The sequence below is a fragment of the Artemia franciscana genome, chromosome 7 (genome assembly GCF_032884065.1).
Source record: "Artemia franciscana chromosome 7, ASM3288406v1, whole genome shotgun sequence".
Classification (NCBI taxonomy): domain Eukaryota; kingdom Metazoa; phylum Arthropoda; class Branchiopoda; order Anostraca; family Artemiidae; genus Artemia; species Artemia franciscana.
Genome location: NC_088869.1, coordinates 20271297 through 20297161, shown reverse-complemented (window position 1 = coordinate 20297161; position 25865 = coordinate 20271297). Strand labels below are relative to the sequence as shown.

General features: G+C 35.5%; 1 protein-coding gene across 1 annotated transcript in view; it reads left to right on the top strand.

Annotated features, from left to right (window-relative positions):
• Nucleotides 1–4590: 4590 nt before the first annotated feature.
• LOC136028961 (eukaryotic initiation factor 4A-III) overlaps nucleotides 4591–25865 on the top strand; it is a 34469-nt gene continuing 13194 nt past the window's right edge. Inside the window, exons 1-5 of the mRNA XM_065706957.1 lie at nucleotides 4591–4831; nucleotides 12454–12656; nucleotides 17376–17508; nucleotides 18597–18730; nucleotides 20831–20919. Coding sequence (XP_065563029.1) covers nucleotides 4693–4831; nucleotides 12454–12656; nucleotides 17376–17508; nucleotides 18597–18730; nucleotides 20831–20919 — 698 coding nt within the window. The 5' untranslated portion in view covers nucleotides 4591–4692. The remainder of the gene's footprint in view (nucleotides 4832–12453; nucleotides 12657–17375; nucleotides 17509–18596; nucleotides 18731–20830; nucleotides 20920–25865) is intronic.

The window sequence follows — 25865 nt, the reverse complement described above, 5'->3', positions numbered from 1 at the left end:
TAATGCTTGCTGCTTTTCGTGTAATTGGTATATATTTTTTATTTGGAGTCTTTCCTTTAAAACATTCTACATAACGATTACTAGATTTTTCAAGGTTCCGATTTATTTCTGATTTCTTTAATAGCCAGGTAATCCTTCGATATTTTGAATAGAAATTCGTGCACTCTGAACTTATTGAGCCTAGCAAGGTAGCCTCCTTTGCTATTTTGTCCGCTTTTTCGTTTCCATCTATGTCACAATGGCTTGGACACTATTGTAATCCAACTGTTATAGCTTTTTCTTGACATTTTTTAAATTCGTCGTAGATTCCCATTACAGATTTATTACTATTTCCTTTTATTGCTGCAATCGCCGACCTGCTATATGAAAGTACTACTGCTTTGCTATTTTGCGGGCATTCTCCATAAATCATTCTTAACGCTTTTTCTATTGCTGTCATTTCTGCATCAAAGACCGAAACTCCTTCTTCAATCCTTATTTCTTCTCCTTATTGCAAGTTGTTGAATTCTTCCTTTAAGTGACATTATTCCCGTTTCCATCCTCAAGGCTGGTATTGGTGTTGTTCTCATTCCGCCTGTAATTATTCTTAAGACTTGGTTTTGTATTTTTTCTAGTTGGTAATAATTATTGTCACACATTTCTGCCATCAATGGAGCCGCATACTCTATTTTTGACCGTATTGCAGCTGTATAAAAATTTTCAATATTGATCTGTCAGCTCCCCAGTTTTTGCCAGCTAAACATTTCATTAGATTAATAATATTGCTAGTTTCCCTTAAAATATTATTGATATGCAGCTTCATGTTGAGTTTCAGATCAATTGACACTCCTAAATATCTGGTATGGTTCACCAATGGGATATGTAAGCTATCCACATCAATCTCTAGTCGCTGAAGATCATTTCTTTTATTTGCATTAAAAATTCATAGCTACAGTTTTATTTGAAAACACCATTTTATTTAATTTTGCCCAATTAACTGCCTCTATGACGGAAATCTTCATTGTTTTCTGAGCTTCTTCTGGGGTTCTCCCTTTTGCCCATAAGACAATATCGTCGGCAAATATTTGGCCGTCTACATTCTTAAAGGGGAAATCTGCCAATACTAAGTTAAAAAGAAGAGGACTTAGGACACCTCCCTGTGGCACACCTTTTGTGAATTGTATCTTGTCCGAGATTACATTTTTAATTGCAACATAAGTTTCTTCAATCTTAGTTAAGCTGATTATTAGGTCAAGCATTTTCCCTTTAATATGCATTGAAAGCTTTTGTGCCACAAGTTGTAATGGGACTGAATCGAAAGCTGATGTTAGGTCGTAAAATATTGCATAAACTGAGTTCTTTTCCTGCATTCCAATTTTTATCTCATTTTCCAGTTTAATTACTGCATCTATTGTACTCCGTTTTTTTCTAAAACCAGCTTGGCGTCTACTAAGAGCTTTATCTATTTTTTGCTTCTATTCTGTGCTTTATTAAATGTTCTTGAATTTTTCTGAACACACTTGTCAAAGATATTGGCCTATAATTGTTGGAAATTAGCGAGTTCCTACACTGTTCGAGAATTGGCACTATAAGGCTAGTATCCCATGCCCTAGGCAATCTTGCTTTCGCTAAATACATATTATACAAATGACATAAAAATTCCTTACTCTTTGGCCCCATTTCTTTGATTACATCATTTGTAATTCCGTCTAACCCAGGAGATTTATTCTTTGGTAGTTTATTTATGACATGATACAGTTCTTCTATCTCAAAGTCTTTGTCATAACCTCCCTTTTCTTTGACTGCAACCTCAATTTGTTTCTTCATAGTATTGTTTTCTTCCATAGAGTAACTTGGTAATTGCTCCCTTTTATTGACAAGAACTGCCGCTAGGATATTTGCAATGGTTTTAGCGTCATTTGTGACTTGTCCAGTATGTGGGTCCTGTATTGGTTTGCTTGCTTTTTCTTTGAATTTCTTGGTTAAGGTATTAAATGTGGCCCACATCTTCTTAATAGGGGTATCTTTATTTAACTTTGATTCACAAAACTTTCTCCATGTATCCCGTTTTAAGTTCATTATCCTATTTTTTACTTTTGCATCTAGCTCCTTGTATTGGATGTATAACTGAGTGCTAAATTGACGCTGTAAGTATCTCTTGGCCTTTCTTCTCTCTTGCACCAGTTTCTGAATTTCGTCATTCCATCCGTGTAAATGCACCTTTTTCAACTTTCTTTGGCAACTTGCACTTATTTCCTTGATTGCGGATTCCATTATTGACATAAACGATTTAGTATCTGTTTCAAGACACTTTAGTTTTTCTGGTAAATTTTCTTCTAGTTTTTTACATATATGACTAATTTCAACTTGATTAAATTTCCAATTTTTATTGTACTGCATTTCCTTTTCCGGTAGTATGTCAAAGCTTATTTGTATTAATGAATGCGGACTACCTATATCAAGAGATACCCTTGTTTTATTTTCCGCTACTTGCATGATTTGGCAGGATGCAAATGTTAGGTCAATGGTGCTTGAGTAACTAGTTTGAATATTTAACTGTATCCACTGGAGTTATCAATGCCAAATCAGATACATCATAGGCAAAATTTGTAATATCCTGTCCTGACCTATTTTGTCTACCATCATATTCCCACAAAAAAGAGTGGCCATTTAAATCTCCACATAGGATCTTGGTCCCCTCCATTTTCTGATAAATGAAGTCAAGATCATTTTTTATAGTGTTTTGGCCATTACTATTATAAATGTTTGCCACGGTATAAGCCGCACCATCTGTTCTTGCACATTTTACAATAACAACTTCTAGATTTATCATATTATCACCCACATCTAATATTTCTGTTATTTGGAAATGATTTTCATTTATTAGGATAGCTACTCCTCCACCTTTTGATTGTTGGCTTCCTGTGTTTTCTCGGTCTATTCTGGCTATTTCATACCCCTTAAAATTTGTAATAATTGGACTGTGCCACCATGTCTCTTGCAAGCCACCATGACTGTGCCACCATGTCTCTTGCAAGCAAATTATTGTAGGATTCTCATCCATTAATATCTTCTTAAATTCTACCAATTTCGATTTATTTAAGCTGTTGCAGTTTAATTGCCAAAACTTCATTTTACTATTTCTGTTTAATCTACTATCTTGAATACTTTTACTAGGCCCTGGATTCATGTTCAGTTACTGCTAAAAATCTTTCTTCCATTTCAGGTTCGTCAGAATTAATAATTCCGGGAATATTGTTTCTGCCGCTCTTTTAATTTCTTTAATCATCTCGTTTCCATTTACTTTTGGTTTCGATACTATTTTTATAGTCTCTATAAGTAGTTTCAATACTTTCTGAATTTGCGCAGGTTCAGTTGTTTCTACATGGGCTCTTTCCGAAAACGAATTCTTGGTTTGGTTGTTGCTGTCGATAGGCATTTGTCTTTCAAGTCCTGTTTTTGTTTTTGCGGCACAAGTCATTTTTGCTTCTTTCCAAGGAATTTTGTTCTTTGATACAATTTTACTGATTTCCAGGATTTCCTTGTACTTTTGGCAATTTTTGTCCCCACTAATGTGATCTGTGCTTTGACAATTTCTGCACTTAATCTGACTTTTAGTACAATTTTCCGAAGAATGACCTCTGCAGGCACATTTTCCGCAAGTTTGCGTGTTGGTACGGCATACATCTTTTATATGGCCAAAGAATTGACAGTTGGTACACCTTCTAGGTTTGGTGTCCATGGCCTAGCAGGAAAACTTAGTGGTCCAACTGTAACCCTATCTGGTATTGGAACATTTGAATATAATACTAAGGATTTAGTGGGCACCAAATCTTCCCCTATCTTTTTTAAAAGTTTCTCAATTTTTGAGATGCCGTATTTATTTTTCCATTCTATTTCTATTTGGTCCATTTCTTCAGGATTGATATTTTCATACAATGTAACGACTTTCTTAAATTGGCTTAAGCTTTTTGGCAGTGATACCTCAATTGGGTAATCGTTAATATAGTCGAGTGCCTTCAAACCTTCAAAATGAATTTTATTCGTTACCTTAACTAGAATATCTCCTCTTGCCATGATTTTCATTTCTTCCTGTACTTGGTAATTCCTTGAGAGCCATAGGCACGCAGTAACTTTGCTGATTTGGTGGCCTTGTTCATTTTCTTTGAGCTTCACTGTTAGTGGGGCTATTTCCACACTTTCAGCCTCTATTAGTTCAGTATGTTAAGAGCTTGCTGACTCTGGTCGATGCCTTTTGGTTTCAGGTCTCCTTTCTATAGAGCTATCACTCGTTTCACGTTTTTCAATATTTCTAGGGTTTCTTTCACTGTGCCCTTTCTTGTTCGTCCCGGCACCTTTTTTAGGTCGAGACATTTTTTTTTTAAATTCACTACCCAACCTTATTTTTGTTTGAGAATACAATTTATAGTCAATGCTTTTGTTTCCCTTCACTTTGATGTTGTCACTATGAAACCAAAAATGTAACTCGTTACTTTAATAATTTATTTCGTTTGTTTTTTTCTATCTCGGCAATTTCTAGTCGGTTTATCGCAACAGTAGAAGAATCTATGAATAAATATTATTTTGCAGATGGCATTAAAAGCAATTATGCTATCAACCTTTTTAAGATGAAATATATTACTCAATTTTTTACTGTCCCCTGCTTGCTAGCCTATAAAACTTGTTCTCATTTTCATTTCCAATAGAGGTAATATGGCTGCTAAATCCAAAAGAGGAATGGAAGAAGACTTATCAAATGTAGAGTTTGAGACAAGTGAAGATGTTGAAGTTGTACCCACCTTTGATAGCTTAGGTTTAAGAGAAGATCTTCTAAGAGGTGTTTATGCTTATGGTAAGTGTTTAACAACAACCTAACTTTATTCCATTATTGATGTTTCATGTAGGAAATATCCTCATAGAATCAGTACTATTGAATGTCTTATTGTATTCTCTATTTCAACATAGGCCTATAGTTGTTGGCTTGATAGTGCAACCCCTAGGCTATCCCTTATTGACCCATACAAAGTCCAAGTAATATCTCTATTATTCTTTCCATGATTTGGCCCATTGTATAATGGGTAGGGCTATCTGCTGTGAAGACTCAAGGATATCCAGTGTAGCCTGAGTGATTGTGCTGAATACAAGCTCAGGGTACTAGCCTATTTGATGGCTAATAGAAAATAGTGTAGGCTAGTTTACTATAGCCTATATAGAAACAAACAAGTAAAATTATAGGAGTGAATATAACTGACTTTCCAATAAAGTAAACAAAACACTTAATGCCCTTTTTTATGTTCTTTACAAATATAATAATCACTTCTACCATAAATTCAAATTTAAGCACTTTTTGAGCTCTCAAAAATGACAAATTTTCAGTTAAAGTATGAGTTATCACTTGTTTTTGACAAAATGATACTACATTTTCTCAGTAGCCTACCATCTTTTCTTGGTTGTTTAAAAAAAAATGCTACAATTTTTCAATGCTAAAATTATTTAGGTAAATGTTTAGTTTCATTCCAAATGCTCTAAATATTTTAGAGCACTTGGAAATACTAATTCTAGAAGTGTATCCATTTCTGGTTGACCCTCCTCCTCCATAGGGCAAACTAAAGATGCATAAAGTAGGCTTGCTTACAGGTGACATTACCTATAGAGTGAAGTGTATTAGTCTATGAGCCCTGTGGGCACAGGGCAGGGTCTTTATTCTATATTTATTTAATTAACCTCATTTAAGGTTTTTTTTTGTCACTCTTTGTTGAATAAATATAGAATATAAACCTCACCCTGCTTTCTGCAGGGCTCATGGACTAATCTGCTTTGCTCTATAGGTAATTTTATTTGTAAGTAAGCCCACTTTACACATTTTTAGTTTGTCCCATAGAGAAGGAAGGTCAACCAGAAATGGGTGTGCTTCACTAATAATGACAAAGAAACAATATGCAATCATTGGAATCTTGCTATATGCAGCAATACACACTTTAGAGCACTTGGAACAAAACTAAACATTGCCCATTATTTATAATAAAGTTAGGTTAGGTTGGGTGAAAAAGTGCTTAAATTTGAATTTGCAATAGGAGCAATTATTACATTCATAAAGAAAATAAAAATAGGCATCAAGTGGTATGTTCACTTTATTGGTAAGTCAGTTATATGAACTGTCATAAATTACCAAAAAACAAACATTATATATAGAAAAAATTGTTGGGTAAGGTTTATATTAATTGACTATTGAGGTAGCTAAGAAATAAACTTACCTCAATAGTTGGAATTGCACCCTGAATCAAAATTTAACTTTCATTTGCATTGGAAATGAAATTTAGCTCCCTCCCCCCTCCCTAATGTGCAAACATACACCCTGAATGGGTATATATAGGTGTGGGGTAAAGTTAATTTCCAATGCAAACGTATATTAAATTTGATTCAGGATATAATTCTGACTATAGGTATGCTTATTTCTTAGCTACCTGAATGGTCTATCAATATAAACCTTATCTGAAATCTCTAGCCAAGTAGGTGGCTAATATAAATGACAGTTTATATATCTATAATCTTCAAATTAGCTAAGCAGTTGGCTATTAGATCTCATCTATGTATACATTTCAGGCTTAATTAGCCAACTAGTAAGCTAATATTAGAATTGCATACACAATAGGTTATTAAGTTACTTAACTAATTGGCTATTAGTATTCCAGGCATACATAAACTTTATTTTAAAATAACCAACTAGTCAGCTATAAGTGTATGTCTAATACACTTGTTAGACAAGTGTATGTCTAATACACTTGTGGAATTAGATAACTAGTTGGCTGTTAGTATCCCAAGTATGTATAAGCTTTAGTTTAAAATAGCCAATTAGTGAACTATCAATAAGGTTTCTTGTATACAGTAGATTTAGCTAACTAGTTTGCTATTGAAGTCTTAACAATATACACAATTTTAGATTAGCCAACAAGTTGGCTATTAGATCTCACCTATATATATGCTTCAGCCTTAATTAGCCAACTAGTCAGTTAATAAGAAAACTGTATTTACTTTATAGAATTAGCTGACAAGTTGGCAGTTAATATCCCATGTATGTATGAACTTTAGCTTAAAATAGCCAATGAATCAGCTATCACAGGTTGAGGTTAGACAACCAGTTAGCTATTAGACCTCACCAATATATACACTTTAGCCAATAAGTCAGCCAATAAGAAAACTGCGTATACTTTGTAGAATCAGCTGACTAGTTGGCTATTAATATCCTTGTGTATATATAAACTTTATCCAACCAGTAAGCTTATAAGCTAGTTTGTTATTAAATTCTTGGCTACATACACATGTTTAGATTAGCCAACCACTTGGCTATTAGGTATATTGTATATATACGCTTTTGCCTGAATTTGCCAGTAAAGAGAACTATATAGGCTATACTTTATAAAATTAGCTAACCAGTTGGCTAATGATATCCCATGTCAATTTAAATTTTAGTTTAAAACACAAACTAGTCAGCTATCAAAGTTATTTGCAGTGCCAATTAATTTAGATTTTCACTTCCCCATCATTTTTCTATTGTTGACTAGGAGAGGTCAAAGGTGGGAATGTGGAACAACTTACTTTCCACTCATCATCTATAAATAGTAACTTTAAATTGTATTGTCTAGCAAACTAAGGATTAAATCCTGTAGAATTACTGGTTAGAGATGATGATGGTTGGATGTCTCAATGGCATCCCACTCAGTTTGCCTTTGATGAGCATTCTCCACCAATGGCTCTTTTAAAGGCAGCAATACTCAAACTCACAATTTTGTTTTGTCAAGAAGTTATTGTGTAGTTTAATGGCAGCTCTTTTCTAATATGGTTTCCAACTATGCCCCCTAGTTCTGGTAGATTGTTCAAGTTGAAATGGCTTATTTAATGGAGAGTTAGAATTCAGGAGCTTATGCATCATAATAGTATCACCACTTTTATGCCTGTAGACAAGAGTGGGAGTTTTAGTTTCTCCAGATGGAGTGAGTAGTTTAAGCATTTGCATCTGTTAATTGCTTTTGTAGCCCATCTCTGAACTGATTCTAACTTCTGCTGGTCACCTTTGTTGAGGGGGCTAGCAACACACATTCCAAAATCAAAATTAGGCCTGACCAATGCCTTATATAATTTATTTGTCACCATAGGTGACCTGCCAGTAATTGTTCTTTTTATAATGCCAAGGGTTTGGAGTGCTTTAGCTACAACTGTCTGTGTGTGCAAAGTGAATTTTAATTCTTTATCAACTATTACCCCCAAGTCTCTCTCAGCTTCAAACGAGGTGATAGTCTGTCTTGACCTGTCCATCCCTAACATCTGATAAAGGCATTTCTCACTTTTCTTTCCAAAGTGGATTGTTTGACATTTATTTACATTGAATTCAAGCCTCCACAAAGTTGCCCACTGGGAAAGTACCCATTGGTCATTCTGCATAGAGGCTCTCTTTTTGGAGGTATCAACAGGTCTAATGAGTTTGGAGTCATCAGCATAGACTTATTTTATTGTTGATTGTTGTTGGTGTATTTTTAATTTAAATGTTGAATAGTGTTGGTCCTAAGATTCCCTAGGGCACTTCACTTAATGCTTCCACTTCTTCTGAAAAGAATACCTGTCCATTTTTTCCAAATATTTTCACCCTTTGCTTTCTCCCAGAAAGAAACTGAAGTATTCACTCCACAATTTCAAGGCTTTCACAAAATCCAATTGAACCAAGTCAACAGGGATTGCTTGGTCTTGATGCTTAGTAATATATTCATACACATTAATCAAATTAGTCTCAGCTGTTCATCCATGTCTGACAATGTGAGTATTCATGATTCCTTCTAAGATTTTACCAGCTACAGATATAACACTAATGCATCAGTAATTAGAAACACTGTTGCAGCTACCCCCTTTGTGTACAGGAGTAATGTTAGCATTCTGCCAATCCTGAGGAACCTGCTCAGCATCAAGAGACTTAAACATGTTTGCCAGGGGAAAGGCTATTTCTGCATGAACTTCTTTCAGTACTTGAGGGTGAACTTTACCAGGGCCAGTGGATTTGTTAGGATTAAGTAGCTTCAGTCAACTCTCCACATAAGAGGTAACCACAGTTATCTTTTGTGATGGTTCCTCAATAGAATATTTTAGTGCTTCTGGTGAGGGGGCATCATCTGGTGGTGTGAACACTGACTTAAATTGTCTACTCAATTCAGCTGCTATATCTATTGGGGTACTAACTGTATTGTCATTCACAAGTGGTTCTGTAACTGAGTGTCTCCCTGGTTTCCAAGGTGAAGCATACTTCCAAAATCTCTTAGGGTTAGATTTTGAATCAAAGACCAGTCCCTCTTCATATCCTGTCAAGTTTTCTTGTGAGATACCTAACTTTATTTTAGGTTTGTTTAAATTTGTCATAAATCTCATGGTAGGGGTTACTTTTGAATTTGCTCCAATACTTCTTCTTTTTATGCACAGCTTGCTTGACATCACAAATGATAAATGGTAGGGTTTTGGTCTTCTTTTCTAGGAAATTACTGTATGTTTTTCTGTTGCTTTGATTAAAGCCCTTTACATTTCAAGACAAGTCTCCTCCATATTCTTAACATCAATGAATGACCAATCCTGGTGTGCCAACTCTTGTTTGACCTGGTTGTAATCTGTGTACACATGATTAATACAATTATCCTTTTTTGGATACAACATAAGCCTACAAGTAATTGCAACATGGTCACTTGCTCCAAATGGTGGTTCCAAATCAACACTAATATGCATCTTGTGGTCATTAATAAACAAAAGGTCTAGCAGGGTTGGGGTCTGCCTGCTTCTATACCTGGTCAGAAATTCAATTGCTTGGCATAGCAAATGCTCATGAAGGCACTCTAGAAGTGGGTCATTTGGGTTTTCAACCCCTTCTGTGACAGCAAACCCATCAATCCACCGTAGTTCTGGTAATTAAAATCTCAAACAATAAGAACACTCTTATAATATTGCTTCATCACATTATTAATGGAATATGCAAGTACTAGAAGGGAACTTGTCTGAAAAGGGGAGCTGGGACTTCCATAAACAGACCATGGCTACAGGGAGACTTTGCTGCAGAACCATTATCCATACTTGCTCAAATTTGGCTTTAACAGATTGGTGAGTAGGTCAAACCCAGGTACTTGAATTTGTATACCAGTAAGGGCAAATGCTTTATGCTTTGGTTTCACCTCAATGAAGGCAAAAACACTTACTTCATGCCTTGTTGATATCACCAACTTAATTTCATTCATCTTTATAGGAATACAGTCTCCATTACTATATAGTACCATAAGCTTATCAATAATATTGTCATTATTAGCTTCAGTTGATCTAGAATCACATGATTTAAAAGAAATAGTATCCAATATGGGTTCATAATTTATGAACCCATATTTTATGTTTCATAAAATAATTTATGAAACAGACCAAGCCCAGAAGAATTATCCATTAGTCAGAATCCCTTGTAATTGCTGTGCCAGTACTGGGAGAAGGTTTGTAACTCACAGGACGTCTGCACACGCTGGTGGCCCTTTACATTGGAGGAGCCTTTTTCCTCCTCTATTAGTATTTACGGCCCCAGTGGAGGGTGCTCCAGTTTCTATTATGGGCCCCCAGGGAGAAGGCCCACCATTGGTCCATCCCTCCTGATATCTAGGGTACCTCCTATGGAGGTACCCTAGATATCTCTTGGGCATTGCTCTATCGCCATCTGGGGATACGCTGAGTGGCATGGGGGTGGTCCCTACTGAACAGAAACTAATTCGTATATGAAGGGGCTATCCCCCTCCCCAATACCATGCCCCCTATACTTAAGTTTATAGGATTTTTAAAAGAGCTTACTACTCTAATCAAACTGCCATTGTGTTTTAGGTTTTGTTCTTAAAAATTGGGACAATTTAACTTAGTTAGGACAGGAACTAACATAAAGCAAGGCACTGAGGAGCCCCCCTCCCCCCATATACGAAATAACTTTAGCTCGTTTTAAGTTTTCATGTTGCTTAGCTGGATAATGGAAAAGATTGTCGCATAATGCTTTAGGCTAAGAAGCTGTTGTTATGTAAGGAAATCCATTGACTAATTTTGCTACTGAGGTTTTCTTTTTATTTTATGAGATAACTAAAGCTCATGTGGCTCTGGTCAGTTAAAGAAACAAATTGGAGGTGTAATGTTGATATAAGAAAAATACTCCTTGTATGTTATCTAAAATAACAAAGGGTGATATATGGATATAGCTCTAGACTGTATTCAAAAGTTTATATATTTTGTTTGTCTATTTTTTCAAAATGACATTGTAGGGCTAAAAAAAGAAATGGTGAGTTTACAGGTTTTTTTTTGTATAAATTAGCCTACCTAAGAAAAAGATGAAAACATCTATCAATATGCCTTTCAATGCTTATTCCAAATATAGCTTATTAATTGGCACCTTTCCAAATTCACGCTAACCCCCTAAATAGACCAGATATTGCCCTAGCCTAAATACTAAACTTTGGTTTTTTATTTCTTTTTTTTCTTTTTTTTTGGTTGGCCTCATTTGCAACTTTTGATGAGAAATAAATATTCAAATCAACAAAGCTTTCTATAACCTAGAACAATAAAGCTTTAGGAATATTTAAATTGGAGATTAAAAACATAAACCCACATTGTAAATTTGATTCTTGAACATAGGCGCACACATGCCCAATCCTTTTGAAGAGGGTCAGTGGATTTTCCTTGGGGGATGGGGTGGGGTCAATCATAAATATCGATTATTTTAAGCCATGACTGTGGGATGGGGGCTATTTTGGGTCTAGTTTAGATGAGTTTTTACCCTCAGTCATTTAAATGCTTCATGCTATGCTTGTGTTGACAGCTCCATGTCTAATAGCTGTACTCCCAAAAATGGTTTTAAATTGAAAGCCTCAAAAGTGTATATCTATGTAAAAAGAAGAGGATTTCGGGGCTATTTTAGAGGATTGGATTCGTTGGAACGTAACTCTTAAAAGACCTAAATTACTCTTTTGATGGTCTTTAAGTGTGCAACTTTGGTCTGTAATACCCAAAAAAAATACTACGCTGCAATACCAAAAATGAGTTTAACTTAATTTTATTCATGTTTTTAATTTCCTTTTGTGTAAATACTTCTTTTTTTACCCTTTTCAGTCTAAAGATATAAATTTTTCTCTGTATGAAGCTCTGTTCAGTTACGTGGAAGAGTCATGTGAAGGCGGTTGCTTTGTCAATATAATAACTGTTAATATGCTATAATAGCAATAAAATTTTTGTGTACTGAAAGATGATTAGTGGTTGAAAACATACCATATCATGAAAAAGGTCCAATTTAATTCTAAATTGGTCCAAGAACACTAAAGCTTTTCTCTACTGTAAAATAACTGGACTGTACCTAAATTTAGTATGGGTCCAATGTTTTATTAGATGCTGGTCCCGTGATGTTGCTACACACGTAATATTTGCTCCATTTTATAGGTTTTGAAAAGCCATCAGCAATCCAGCAGAGAGCCATCAGGCCCATTGTAAAAGGAAGAGATGTAATAGCGCAAGCTCAGTCTGGTACAGGAAAAACTGCAACTTTTTCTGTCAGTCTGCTTCAGGTTCTTGACACACAAACACGAGAAACTCAAGTCCTTGTTTTGTCTCCAACTAGAGAACTTGCTTTACAAGTTCAAAAGGTAGATTCTCCTATACTCTCTTTGTCTCAGCTCAAAGTTAATATTAAACTTGCAAACAGGCAAAGCTTGTTTCATATCCAACTTAAAGCTTGTGTTTATCAAAACCAAAAATGATGATATAGGGGTTGGAGTGTATCAAAATTGAAGCTCTGTAACATCAGCTGTCTGACATTATTTTTGATATAATAAAATTAAGTAACTGGATATTTAAAACACATATACAGTGTTCATCATCAGCAGTAACATTAAAGTTTTACTGTTAAGCAGAACTGCTTTAGTAAAACTAAAGCAGTAAAGTTTTACTGCTGATGATGAATAATGTATATGTATTTGAAATATCCAGTTAAAAATTTTATATCTGCTCACTGTCGATTAAAAGGTTTCATCCCTATTTTGAACTATTATATTTTCGTCAAAATTAAGTTAGTAAAAAACCCATTTGTCTTGTTATATATATTTTTACAGACTTTCCCTATGTTGTCATATTCCTTGTATGCATTATAATGTCTAATCTAATGCTAATAATAAAACAATGAATTCTGTACCTTGCCACTAATTTCTATGCTAGTACCAGAAATTTCTTCTTTTTAATTAGCTGTCTTCAGTAATTTTACTTTGATTAACATTTACAAGAATTGTAATGCCAATGTAACACAAGTAGGAGACTCTGCTTCTAAATAGATATTTGACAATTAGAAAGGGGAAAGGCCCTTTTGAACAAGGGTTTCTCAAAACTTTTTCATGTAAATGCTTTTTTTTTTCAATCCTACATCCATTTCACTTAGTGACAACAGCTTGAAAAAAAATTAAACTTCAAACCTTAAACGTCCCCTGCACTTTTTATGGCACTTGGTATCTCTTATTTTAAATCCCGACCGGATCTGGTGACATTGGGGGGAGTTGGGAGGGGGAAACCTAAAACTTGGAAAACACTTAGAGTGGAGGGATTGGGATGAAACTTGGTGGGAAAGATAAACACAAGTGATAGATACATGATTAACATAAACGGAACGTATCCGCTCTCTTTGGGATAGTTGGGGGGGGGGGGGTTATTTCTGAAAAATTAGAAAAAATGAGGTATTTTTAACTTACAAACAGGTGACCGGATCTCAATGAAATTTGATATTTAGAAGGATATCGTGGCTCAGAGCTCTTATTTTAAACCCGACCAGATCTGGTGACATTGGGGGGGGGGTTGGGAGGGGATAACCTAAAACTTGAAAAAAACTTGGATATTTAGAAGGATATCGTGTCTCAATGCTCTTATTTTAAATCCTGACTGGATGTGGTGACGTTGGGGGAAGTTTGGGGTGGGGGAACCTAAAATCATGGAAAACGCTTAGATTGGAGGGATCGGGATGAAACTTGGTGGGAAAAATAAGCAGAAGTCTTACATACGTGATTTACATAATTGGAATGGATCCGATCTATTTGGGGGGGGGTGTAATTCTGAAAAATAAGAAAAAATGACGTATTTTAAACTTACGAATGAGTGATCGGATCTTCATGAAACTTCATATTTAGAAGGACCTCGTAACTCAGATCTCTTATTTTAAATCTCAACCGGATCAAGCGTGATTGGGGGGGGGGACTGGAAATCTTAGAAAATACTTAAGGCGGTGAGACCAGGATGAAACTGGATGGGAAGAATAAAAACCTGTCTAAGATACGTGACTGACATAACCGGACCGGATTTGCTCTCTTTGGTGGAATTGGAGGGGGGTTAATTTTGAAAATTGAGGTATTTGTCACTTACGAAAGGGGGACCAGATCTTAATGAAATTTTATATTTAGAAGGATCTTGTGCTTTAAAGTTCTTATTTTAAATTCCGACCAGATCCTGTGACGTTGGGGGGAGTTGGAGGGGGAAACCGGAATTCTTGGAAAACGTGAAAACTGGGGTATTTTTATCTTACGAATAGATGATCGTATCTTAATGAAATTTGATTTTTAGAAAGAATTCATGTCTCAGAGCTCTTATTTCAAATCCCGACCAGATCGTTTGACATTGGGGGAAGTTGGAGGGGGAAATCTTGGAAAAACACTTGGAGTGTAGGAATCGGGATGAAGCTTGGTGGATAGAATAAACAAATGTCCTTGATACGTGATTGACAGAATCGTACTGGATTCGCTCTCTTTGGGGGAGTTGGGGGAGGGGTTCAGTGATTTGGCGAGTTTGGTGCTTCTGGACGTGCTAGGACGATGAAAATTGATAGGCGTGTCAGGGAGCTGCACAATTTGACTTGATAAAGTCGTTTTCCCAGATTCGACCATCTGGGGGGCTAAAGGGAGAGCAAAAATTAGAAAAAAATAGGTATTTATAACTTACGAGTGGGTGATCGGGTCTTAATGAATTTTGATATTTAGAAGGACATCGTGACTCAGAGCTCTTATTTTAAATCCTGACCGGCATTAAGCCTCTTATTTTCCTTTTTAAATCAATCTATTGATTCTTAGAATTTTGTTAGAGCTCATACCATATGATCTCTTGGCTCTTAGCTCTTCTCGCCTCGTCACAAGTGCCATATGAGGTCTTAGCTCTTGTTTGATTAAATAGCAGCCAAACTGGAAACACTTCAGACCAACATATACTCCAAAATCCATTCATAAAAAATTATCTGTCCGATAATTAAGGTTTCCTCCCACCATAGGAAGCCCTTCTTGTCTTTTTTTAATTTTTCATAAGGGTGGTCTGTTATATCTCCCACACTAAAAGGCGAAATCCTTTTATTCTCGAAAAGGATAAAGATAAAAAAAAATCATTAAAAAAGATAACTAAGCAAATTAATTAATAAGATAACAAATAAAGAATAGACTTTCCTATATTTATATGTAAGTTATGACGGGTTTTCAAATATTTAAATAAATAACAAATGATTAGATGATTTGTGTTTAATATGTTGCGGGGAATTATTTTTTGTTTATTTTTTTTGTATATTTATGTTGATGCTGTAGGCTTTTATTTACTTCGGCTTGATTTATTTTTATTTTGTCATTGTTAATGTATGTAATATTGTCAGTGCTAGTTTTTATTTTGTAGTGTAAGTAACATTGTCAATGCTAAAGCATTCCACCAGGCATGTGCACTGGTTTGTCATATTTATTTATTTAATTATTGCAAATAAAAAATTATCTATTATAATGTTTTCTACACAAATAATGTACTCAATACATTCAAAAAAAAAATACAAAGACATGAAAGACAGTTATAATGATAATGTATTCCAAGTTTATCATTCAACTTTTCTTTATGAACTCGACTTCAGCTGCTATTTAAACACTAAAAACAGTTTTTTTCACTTCCTGGAGAAAACAAACTGGCAAGACAATGCTGTTTTATTTATCTGCACTTTATTGTAGACGATTCATACTCACACAACTCAGACAATTTCATTAATATTAAAATAACACATTTTTTCCTCATTTCACCTCCTGGAATTACTACATTCAATTTAATTAACCTTAACTTATCTTCCTTATAATTCAAGACAGCTCTGTTGCCAGTAAAATCACTAAAACATTTATTTCCAATTTCATTATTATATTTATGCTTCAAAAATTCATGCTTCAGACCATTTGTTATTATCTCTTCTTCTTCTGTTACAGCGAGAAGCGGCACATTCTGTTGCTATCTCGCCACGGAGCTTGCACTTTCGGTCTTCTTCTTTGTAAAGCGGCACTTCCATTCTTGATACGACAGTATGTCAAAGATAAACATAAACATAAATTCTTTCATAAAATGACTAACTGGTAAACGATGCATTTTCTCAAACGAAAATTTAGAATTCGCAAAGGGCTTCTATCTTTCCGCGCTTTTTTCCTTTCTGTGTATGTAATGTTTAATCATACAACACTAGTTTGCATCTCTTTAAGAGGGGTAAAGTAGTGACAGATCCAGGATTTTGGGAGTGGGAGGCTTGAATTTTCACTCAGCTATTACATTTTTATTATTTTTATGATTACAATTTTGTTTTGCTGAACAATCTGTAAAATTGAAAGTGAAAACTTCGCAAAAGTAAAGCGCACAGTCACCATGCCCCTGGAGTGGTGCGACAAAAGATTTTTAATATTCTCCCTAAAATTATTAGAACGAGTCCCCTCAAATCTTGGGATTGTGTGCTTTGAACATATCTAAACACCACAGATCAGAGTAAATTTTTCGACAACTCCTGTCTTTTAGGGTCTGTTCTTCTTTTATTCTTGCTTATCTAGTCTGGTGAAATAAATTACTGCTTAAATTTTTGTAGAATTGCAAGTGTGTCTATTCTATAGCACTTTTTAATCCAGTCGCATCTAAATTGTATGTTTTAGGAAGATTGTAATATTACATTGAATAGGTTTTTTTTGCTTATACTTATTCTATCTCCTAAGTATCGTCTTGTTTTGTGATTGGATTGGTTTTCTATTGCATAATATCTGAGTATAGTAATTTAAAGTTTTGACGCCAATGAGAATGGAGCAGGGGTTAGACATGTTTTTTTTTTAATGAAGATATAAAAACATTTTTTCAAAATAGGGAAGGGGCTGTCCTTTTATCGGTTCATTTAATAAAATACAAAAGTTTTTTCTTTAAAATATAGGGGGCGATGCCCCCTCCCAATTGGTGACCCTGACCAGTGCATGATATGCTGCAAAAAAAAATTGAATAATAAATAACTATATTGTTCAAGTGTTATGTTGCTGTATATAATGTGTTACCGTTGTCTTTTATTTGTGTAGGTTGTATTGGCTCTGGGTGACTACATGAATGTCCAGTGTCATGCATGTATTGGTGGAACTAATCTTGGGGAAGACATTAGAAAACTTGATTATGGTCAACATGTTGTATCTGGAACTCCTGGTAGAGTGTTTGGTAAGCTTTTTCTCTCTTTTTCTTTAACAGTATACATTTTTTTACCTATTTGTTCTTTTTTTTTAAGAGAAATGTAGATACAATATTGAGTTGGGATTTGTATAATAAACAGATATAATATAATTCCATATCTCGATTTCGTTTTTATTTAAGAAAATGGTTGACATACCAAGTTGTAAGGGATATAGGGCAAGAATGTATATCTTGACTTTTCCAAATTATAGGGGAGGAATAGGGTAAAATGAAAAATGATAGGCATTGATAAGGTAAATGTTTTAACCACAGTGGGAATAAGAAAATACTCCAATCTAAATATTACTCTTAGAAAGAGTAAGTTTCCTTTTTAGGTGCACTACGGAGGAGGAAGGGGATAGCTTCCAAGTTTAAAATAACCACCAGGAAATGTTACGTATTTGGAATCGTACAGTAAAATAAATCGCTTTGTTTAAGATTTTTTTTTCTTATTCAACATTGAGTTCAACATTCAGTAGTAGGGAATTATTAATCGGAATCGAGGAATGTTTCCTGATTTTCGAAACGATTCCACCATCAAGTGTTATTTTCAAATTCGAAGACAATTGTTGCTTAGATTTCTATTTATTGTGCTGACAATTATATTTCAAGAACTTCTGACAAGTCTAATTGTAATAATTTTTCAACTATTTTTAAATTTAAAATCCAATCATTATTAATATGGAGAGGGTAGGATTCTGCAGGGGGAAACTTGTCTTCCTTCTAAGATCTTAACAACGCTCGACGGATTCATTTTCTTTTCTATTTTCTTTTCTTAAGATTTTTTATCTTTTTCTTTCTTTTTTTATTTTCTCGACGGATGAGCTAGTTTATGTTTAAATATATATCCATATTCTTTTTCTGATAAAGAAGCATTTATTTTCTCAGAAAAGCACACGGAAATTCAACAAATACCTGTGGTTAAATTAAAAGTTAAAAGTAGTTATTTTTTTTTACCGCCAAAAATATAGCCTTTAATAAAACTAATAAATCTTTAGTCTAGGAAAAGTTAAATCAAGTCCCATAGCCTGCTAATAAATAAAATCGACTAACGGCTCTCTATGTATTTACTATAGACATGATTCGTCGTCGTTCTCTACGAACGCGGGCCATAAAGATGCTTATTTTGGATGAAGCCGATGAAATGTTGAACAAAGGATTTAAAGAACAAATCTATGATGTTTACAGATATTTACCACCTGCCACACAGGTTAGTTTCCAATTTGACTTTATAGCTGTTTTTGTTTAGTTTAAAGGGTATGTTCCGGGTGTGGACATTTGCCTTATTTCTCTTTTTAAGTTGATCAAAAAGCCCTCGCATACAGTTTTGTTGTCTTTATTTTCAACGATAAATTGCTAACTTATCCATGCGGACGCATAGAATTACTTTGAGGGAGGGGAAATTGCTAACTTATCTATGCGGACGCATAGAATTACTTTGAGGGAGGGGGAATTTAATAGGGACTTTTTTCTTCAGAAGGGTGTTTTTCCTTTTTCATTGTGACTAGAAAAGTATCTTTGGGGTAAATGTGGATGCATAGATATTACTTTGAGGGAGGGGGGATCTAAAAGAGACTTTTCCTCAAAATTGTGTTATTCCTTTTTCATTAAGACTAGAAGAGTATTTTTGGGGTAAATTCAGATGCATAGATATCGCATTTTCTTGGCTCCAAGTAACCTGTTCTCTGTAAATTGATAGTAATGATAATAATGACTTATTTACTCACTGTCGACAAAATATTAAGATATTAGATATAAAAATTAAATATTACAAAAGTTAAATTTAATATTAAATATTAAGTAAAGCGAAAAATAAGAAAGGGAGAAACTATGCAAACCAAGGAAAAGAAACACCTTTAAATTATTATTGGACGAAAATGTCGTCTATTCAACGTTTTTAATCTCCTTTTTTTAGCCTGTTCTAGAAAGCTGAGGCAATCGTTAAACAATCCTTCAAAAAAGCTCTCATCTCATTCCATGTGAACAAATATAAACAAATGACTTTTGCGTGTACACCTCTCATAGTTTAATCACACCTCATTTTTGTCGCAAAAGGGGTGCAAATATATGTTTTTATTGCCTTTTGAATAATTTATTTTTGCGATTTTAACAAAGCTAATTGGTGCACATTTCTATTACTTGGTCCACGCGCAGCCACTACTACTAACAATTCACTACAGCACCAACCCGCTTGGGCCAACACATTGACGCACGCTCCTCATCCATCACAATTTATTGAAGCCTCTCTCTTTGCACCTTCCCAAGAATTTCCAATTGCCCTCAAATTTCTCATGACCTCCTCCTACCCCTCTCGGGGACGACCTGCTTTTCGCTTGACCCTAGACTGTTGGCCGAAAAGGAGCTTTGCTAATCCTTCATCCGCAGAACGTGTCCTAGCCATATCTACCTCTTTTTTTTATTGCATCCCTAGCAAGCAAGGTTGAACCACACGCATCAGCTGTGATATATTCTCTACCGTTGCGAAATGATAATTCGAACGGCCAAAATTAAATGTACAAATACATAAAAAAAAGAAAAAAAAGAGTGATAATAAAAATAATGACTAGTTTTCCTGGTTATTATACAGCTCAACAAAACTCGGAACAAAACTTTTGCGATATCTTTCATGTTTAGTGGGGGTGGGAGTCAGTTTGGGGACTTTTTGGATTTTATACGGGACGGTCCGTTGCGGGTGCAAGGTAGGGTTCGGGGTTGATGGAACCTAATCGGGGAACAGACAGGGTCTTGGTACCGAAACGAAGGCACAGGAGGTATCTTCTCTTGGCCAACTTACCTAGTAGATAATGATATGGAAAATTCCCTTCACCATTTATGATTCTAAGTGCTCGTTTTTTGGACGTTTTCAATCTTATAAAAATATACTCTGAAGAAAGACCGAAATGCCACACTGGATAAGCAAACTCGAGTATTGGCCGAATAAAAGAACAATAAAGTTGGAGAAGATCCTTAGGGAGACAAGAAAATTATATCAAAAGTTTTAGAAGGGGAACCTTGCTTGGGGATGTTTTGAACATAGGCGTCCCACTTCAAGTCAGCAGTAGTTGTCACCCCAAGTAGTTTAATGTATGGGACAGAGATTTTTGGAGGAATGGAACCATGATCATATTATATTGCATTAGATTTTTTTTGCGGCTATCAACTCTTACGAATTAATGTATTTATTCCGTATTTTTGTACAATTTTTTTTTTTAATACTTTTTTTGAGGTTTCATTTGGGTTTTGTTTGTCTGAGGTTTGGATTTTATGTGGCTAGTTAGCATGTCTATTTGACCCTATTTCATTTTTATAGGTTGTTTTAGTCTCTGCCACACTTCCTCACGAAATATTGGAAATGACTAGCAAGTTTATGACGGATCCCATTCGTATTTTGGTTAAACGGTAAGACTTTTCTTTTAATTTATAATTCTAAAACCCAATTTTCGTTTTGCTACGAGGCCTACATGTGAAAGAGGTTTTTAAATTAAGGTTTGAAACGGGTATACTTTAGGTTTACATTATTGAGAGTGAAAGTACTGTGTGTGATGAAAAGATGAAAATAAATTTGACTGGATAGGTTTTAGCCCAAAAGTATTAATTCATGAAAATGTAGGGGGAGGGGGTAAGATTTATTTTCAAAGTGTACGGGAGCATTTTTTATTGATTTTAATGAAAATATCTAAAAAGTTTTTTTTTATCAGGGGGGGGGGGCAAAAAACTTAGGGGGTCAATTTTGGATAAATAGAAGCCTCCTAGTATCTTGAGGAGTAAATATGTTAGGGAAAAAAAGGATTGGATCAATCAATACAGCTTGCTTAGTTTTAGCTGGCTTCCTGTTTTTGCAAGGCGTTACAAATAACAGCTCGTGGCACGTAAAAATATTCCTTTAATCAGAATTTGTTTTTGATTTTTGACGTTACAATTGCTCTGTTAACAATGTCGAAGTGTATATACACGAAATTTTGTTCCGGGGGGGGGGGCAACTTTTTAAATAAAAAAATTAACTGTAATCCTGAATAAAACACAATAGTCCAGGACTTTTAGGGTTTGACCCGGACAAAATTGCAATATAAACGAAAATGGTACCAAAATGATCAGAAAAAAATTCTGTACAACATACTAAAAGTCCCCATAAATCCGAGTGGGGCGAGTACCCGAAAAACAGGGGAAAAGGGGGAAATGCGGGGGAAAATGGGGAAAATGCCGAACATGCCCAGAAAATAGTTTAAAGTGAGTTTTCTGGGGTTTTTACATACGCTGATCACGAAATTGACATCTAAAATTCAGTATAGAAAAAGAGTACTACGGAAAACGGGGGAACAGGGGAAAGAGGGGAGAAAAGAGAAGAATACAGGGTAGGGGTAGAAAGCGGTTTGAAAGATATTTTCTGGGGTATTCCTATCTGGTGATTACGAAATTGAGAAATAAAATGATATAAAAAAATCGATTAACATAAAACGGGGAAATGGGGGGGGGGGGGAAGGGAAATATACAGGGTAGGGGTAGAAAGCATGTGGAAATGTGTTTTCTGGGGTTTTTCTATCTGCTGATCACGAAACTGACCCCTAAAATGAAGGAAAGAAAACGAGAACCATGAAAACCGAACAAAACTGGAGGAAACAACGGAAAAGGGGAAGGGAGGCCTGACTCCTGAGCCAGCTGCTAATGGCTAATAAGTAGGCCTATGGACAAAATAACTCGCTTAAGTATCAAACTTGTACTTTCTTGAATCACAGACATTTCTTACAACCATTTGAATTACTAAACATAAAGAAAACAACCGCTTGGCAGTTATATATCAAATGGCTATTATATGTAAAATTTGCACTTTCGAAGGCAGTATAGTTGACTTGAAAAACACAGCATTGATATCACTAGTCGAGCTCCTCGTCTTCGACAATCTCGTTGTCCCTGTTCAAACAGTTGATACCCTGACATTCTCCGCACGCGAACGTACACGCTAATCCATTTTTCTTGCAGCTGCATCGCGAGTTCTCGCAGCCTGTCTTACAGTTGCATCTCACGACACTCAAAAGAGTCTGAGGTGCGGGCAACAAATGGGTCATCACAGGTGAGTATTTATGGTCTCCGAGGACCCAACCCCAGTCAGCCGGGTCGAGGTCAGCTGGTTCCCCTTTCCAACGGGATACCTGGAGACGCACTCGCTGGGAGTGGAATGAAGCTGCAGCTTCGGTTGGTGGAAGCCTTTCAGGCTTAACAAACGCCGTAGTATTAGACGAAGAAACTTTTTCCAAGAAAATTCGATGTCGCAGCTTAGTGAGATCTTCGTTTGGTCGTGCTTTATACAAGCTGAGGAGAAGATATTCACCCGCTTTCACAATTTCATCTTTAGACGATGATTCATCCAGGAACACTTTGCATTTTTTTCTGAACACTTCGCTCTTCTTCAAAAGAGGTAGCACAGCTTGCTTTCCTAGTCCGAAAACTCGTGAGGTCGTGTCACATCCCAAGAGTGCGTGCTCTACCAGAAGCAGCCTGGATACTTCTCCCATTTTTTTTGCACTTCGTTGAAACTCTGTTTGCTTCGCTGAAACACTTCGTTGAAAGCAGAAAACTCTGAAACAATAGTTCTTGGCAACGACACTGACCTTCTGATTCTACTCTTGTATCACCTCCCGCCTAATGCAAAAACACTTTACTTCGAATCGTCAACGAACGCAAAAGAAGCGATAACACGGTTCTGGTGCCTCAACGAAGTGCAAAAAAAAAATGGGAGAAGTATCCAGGCTGCTTCTGGTAGGGCACGCACTCTTGGGATGTGACACGACCTCACGAGTTTTCGGACTTGGAAAGCAAGCTGTGCTACCTCTTTTGAAGAAGAGCGAAGTGTTCAGAAAAAAATGCAAAGTGTTTCTGGATGAATCATCGTCCAAAGATGAAATTGTGAAAGCGGGTGAATATCTTCTCCTCAGCTTGTATAAAGCACGACCAAACGAAGATCTCACTAAGCTGCGACATCGAATTTTCTTGGAAAAAGTTTCTTCGTCTAATACTACGGCGTTTGTTAAGCCTGAAAGGCTTCCACCAACCGAAGCTGCAGCTTCATTCCACTCCCAGCGAGTGCGTCTCCAGGTATCCCGTTGGAAAGGGGAACCAGCTGACCTCGACCCGGCTGACTGGGGTTGGGTCCTCGGAGACCATAAATACTCACCTGTGATGACCCATTTGTTGCCCGCACCTCAGACTCTTTTGAGTGTCGTGAGATGCAACTGTAAGACAGGCTGCGAGAACTCGCGATGCAGCTGCAAGAAAAATGGATTAGCGTGTACGTTCGCGTGCGGAGAATGTCAGGGTATCAACTGTTTGAACAGGGACAACGAGATTGTCGAAGACGAGGAGCTCGACTAGTGATATCAATGCTGTGTTTTTCAAGTCAACTATACTGCCTTCGAAAGTGCAAATTTTACATATAATAGCCATTTTATATATAACTGCCAAGCGGTTGTTTTCTTTATGTTTAGTAATTCAAATGGTTGTAAGAAATGTCTGTGATTCAAGAAAGTACAAGTTTGATACTTAAGCGAGTTATTTTGTCCATTGGCCTACTTATTAGCCATTAGCAGCTGGCTCAGGAGTCAGGCCTCCCTTCCCCTTTTCCGTTGTTTCCTCCAGTTTTGTTCGGTTTTCATGGTTCTCGTTTTCTTTCCTTCAATTTAGGGGTCAGTTTCGTGATCAGCAGATAGAAAAAACCCCAGAAAACACATTTCCACATGCTTTCTACCCCTACCCTGTATATTTCCCTTTTCCCCTCCCCCCCCCATTTCCCCGTTTTATGTTAATCGATTTTTTTATATCATTTTATTTCTCAATTTCGTAATCACCAGATAGGAATACCCCAGAAAATATCTTTCAAACCGCTTTCTACCCCTACCCTGTATTCTTCTCTTTTCTCCCCTCTTTCCCCTGTTCCCCCGTTTTCCGTAGTACTCTTTTTCTATACTGAATTTTAGATGTCAATTTCGTAATCAGCGTATGTGAAAACCCCAGAAAACTCACTTTAAACTATTTTCTGGGCATGTTCGGCATTTTTCCCATTTTCCCCCGCATTTCCCCCTTTTCCCCTGTTTTTCGGGTACTCGCCCCACTCGGATTTATGGGGACTTTTAGTATGTTGTACAGAATTTTTTTCTGATCATTTTGGTACCATTTTCGTTTATATTGCAATTTTGTCCGGGTTCGACCCTTTTTTGAGCTAAAAGTCCTGGACTACAATTTCAGATTGCCTTTGATAGATGGCACTCCATTGATAGACGGCAATATGATGCCTTGACCCTAACGCCCCTTGTTGTTATGTGTAGATTAGACTCAAATTATGTGTTTTATATATATATATATATATATATATATATATATATATATATATATATATATATATATATATATATATATATATATATATATATATATATATATATATATATATATATATATATATATATATATATAAAACGCACATAAGAAAATTGAGCAAAACATCAGAAGTCTGACTCTTAAAAAAGTAAATAAATATATTCCTATGAACAATAAGATAATAAACCATCCACCTGCTAAAAAATGAAATTGATTTTTGGATAAAAATAGCTGGTCTTACCGTCTTTTAGAATTCAAGGATATATACTATTATATACTATGTGCTTCTAGTATTGTATAATATAGTATTGTCAATGCTATAATATAGAAGAATAGCCAAGATTAGAGATATAATATTTTGTAATATTTGACTATTTAATGTAATATTTAATAATATGTTTATTTAGAAACGTACAGTCTATAGATTTAAAAATTTTTCAATGCCAAAAAAAAAAGCAATATCGCCATCTAGTTTCTTTTGCGTAAAAGATGTCGTCAATAAGCTATCTACTAAAATCTCCAAATAATTTGCGAAAATTGTATTTGAGATTTTCTATTCATTAAACAAGGAAATGTATTTCCAGGAAATAAGTGCTTTCCTCAACTAATAAAAGGACTGGAAAACCAATATATACGGTTATTTCGGCTGTGTAAATGATAACATTGCTCATTAAAAAAGGACTTAGTAACTCGAAATTAAAAACTGCATGATAAAAAGATAAAAGGCTGATTAAAGAGCCTTAATTTAGTTTTCATTTTTAACATTGGTTTTTATTGGTTGTTTCATATTATTTTTTTGTCTTAGTTACTCATCGCCATGCCATAATATAAACTACTTAACGCAAGAAAGTAAAATAGTCTTTGATTGGTCACCAAAAAGGATCGTCCAATCACAAAAAAGGTTACATCCTTAAGGCTGTGTGCATGCTTACTTAGTCCATTTGAACCCGCTGTAACTTTTTTCCGATTAAAACAAA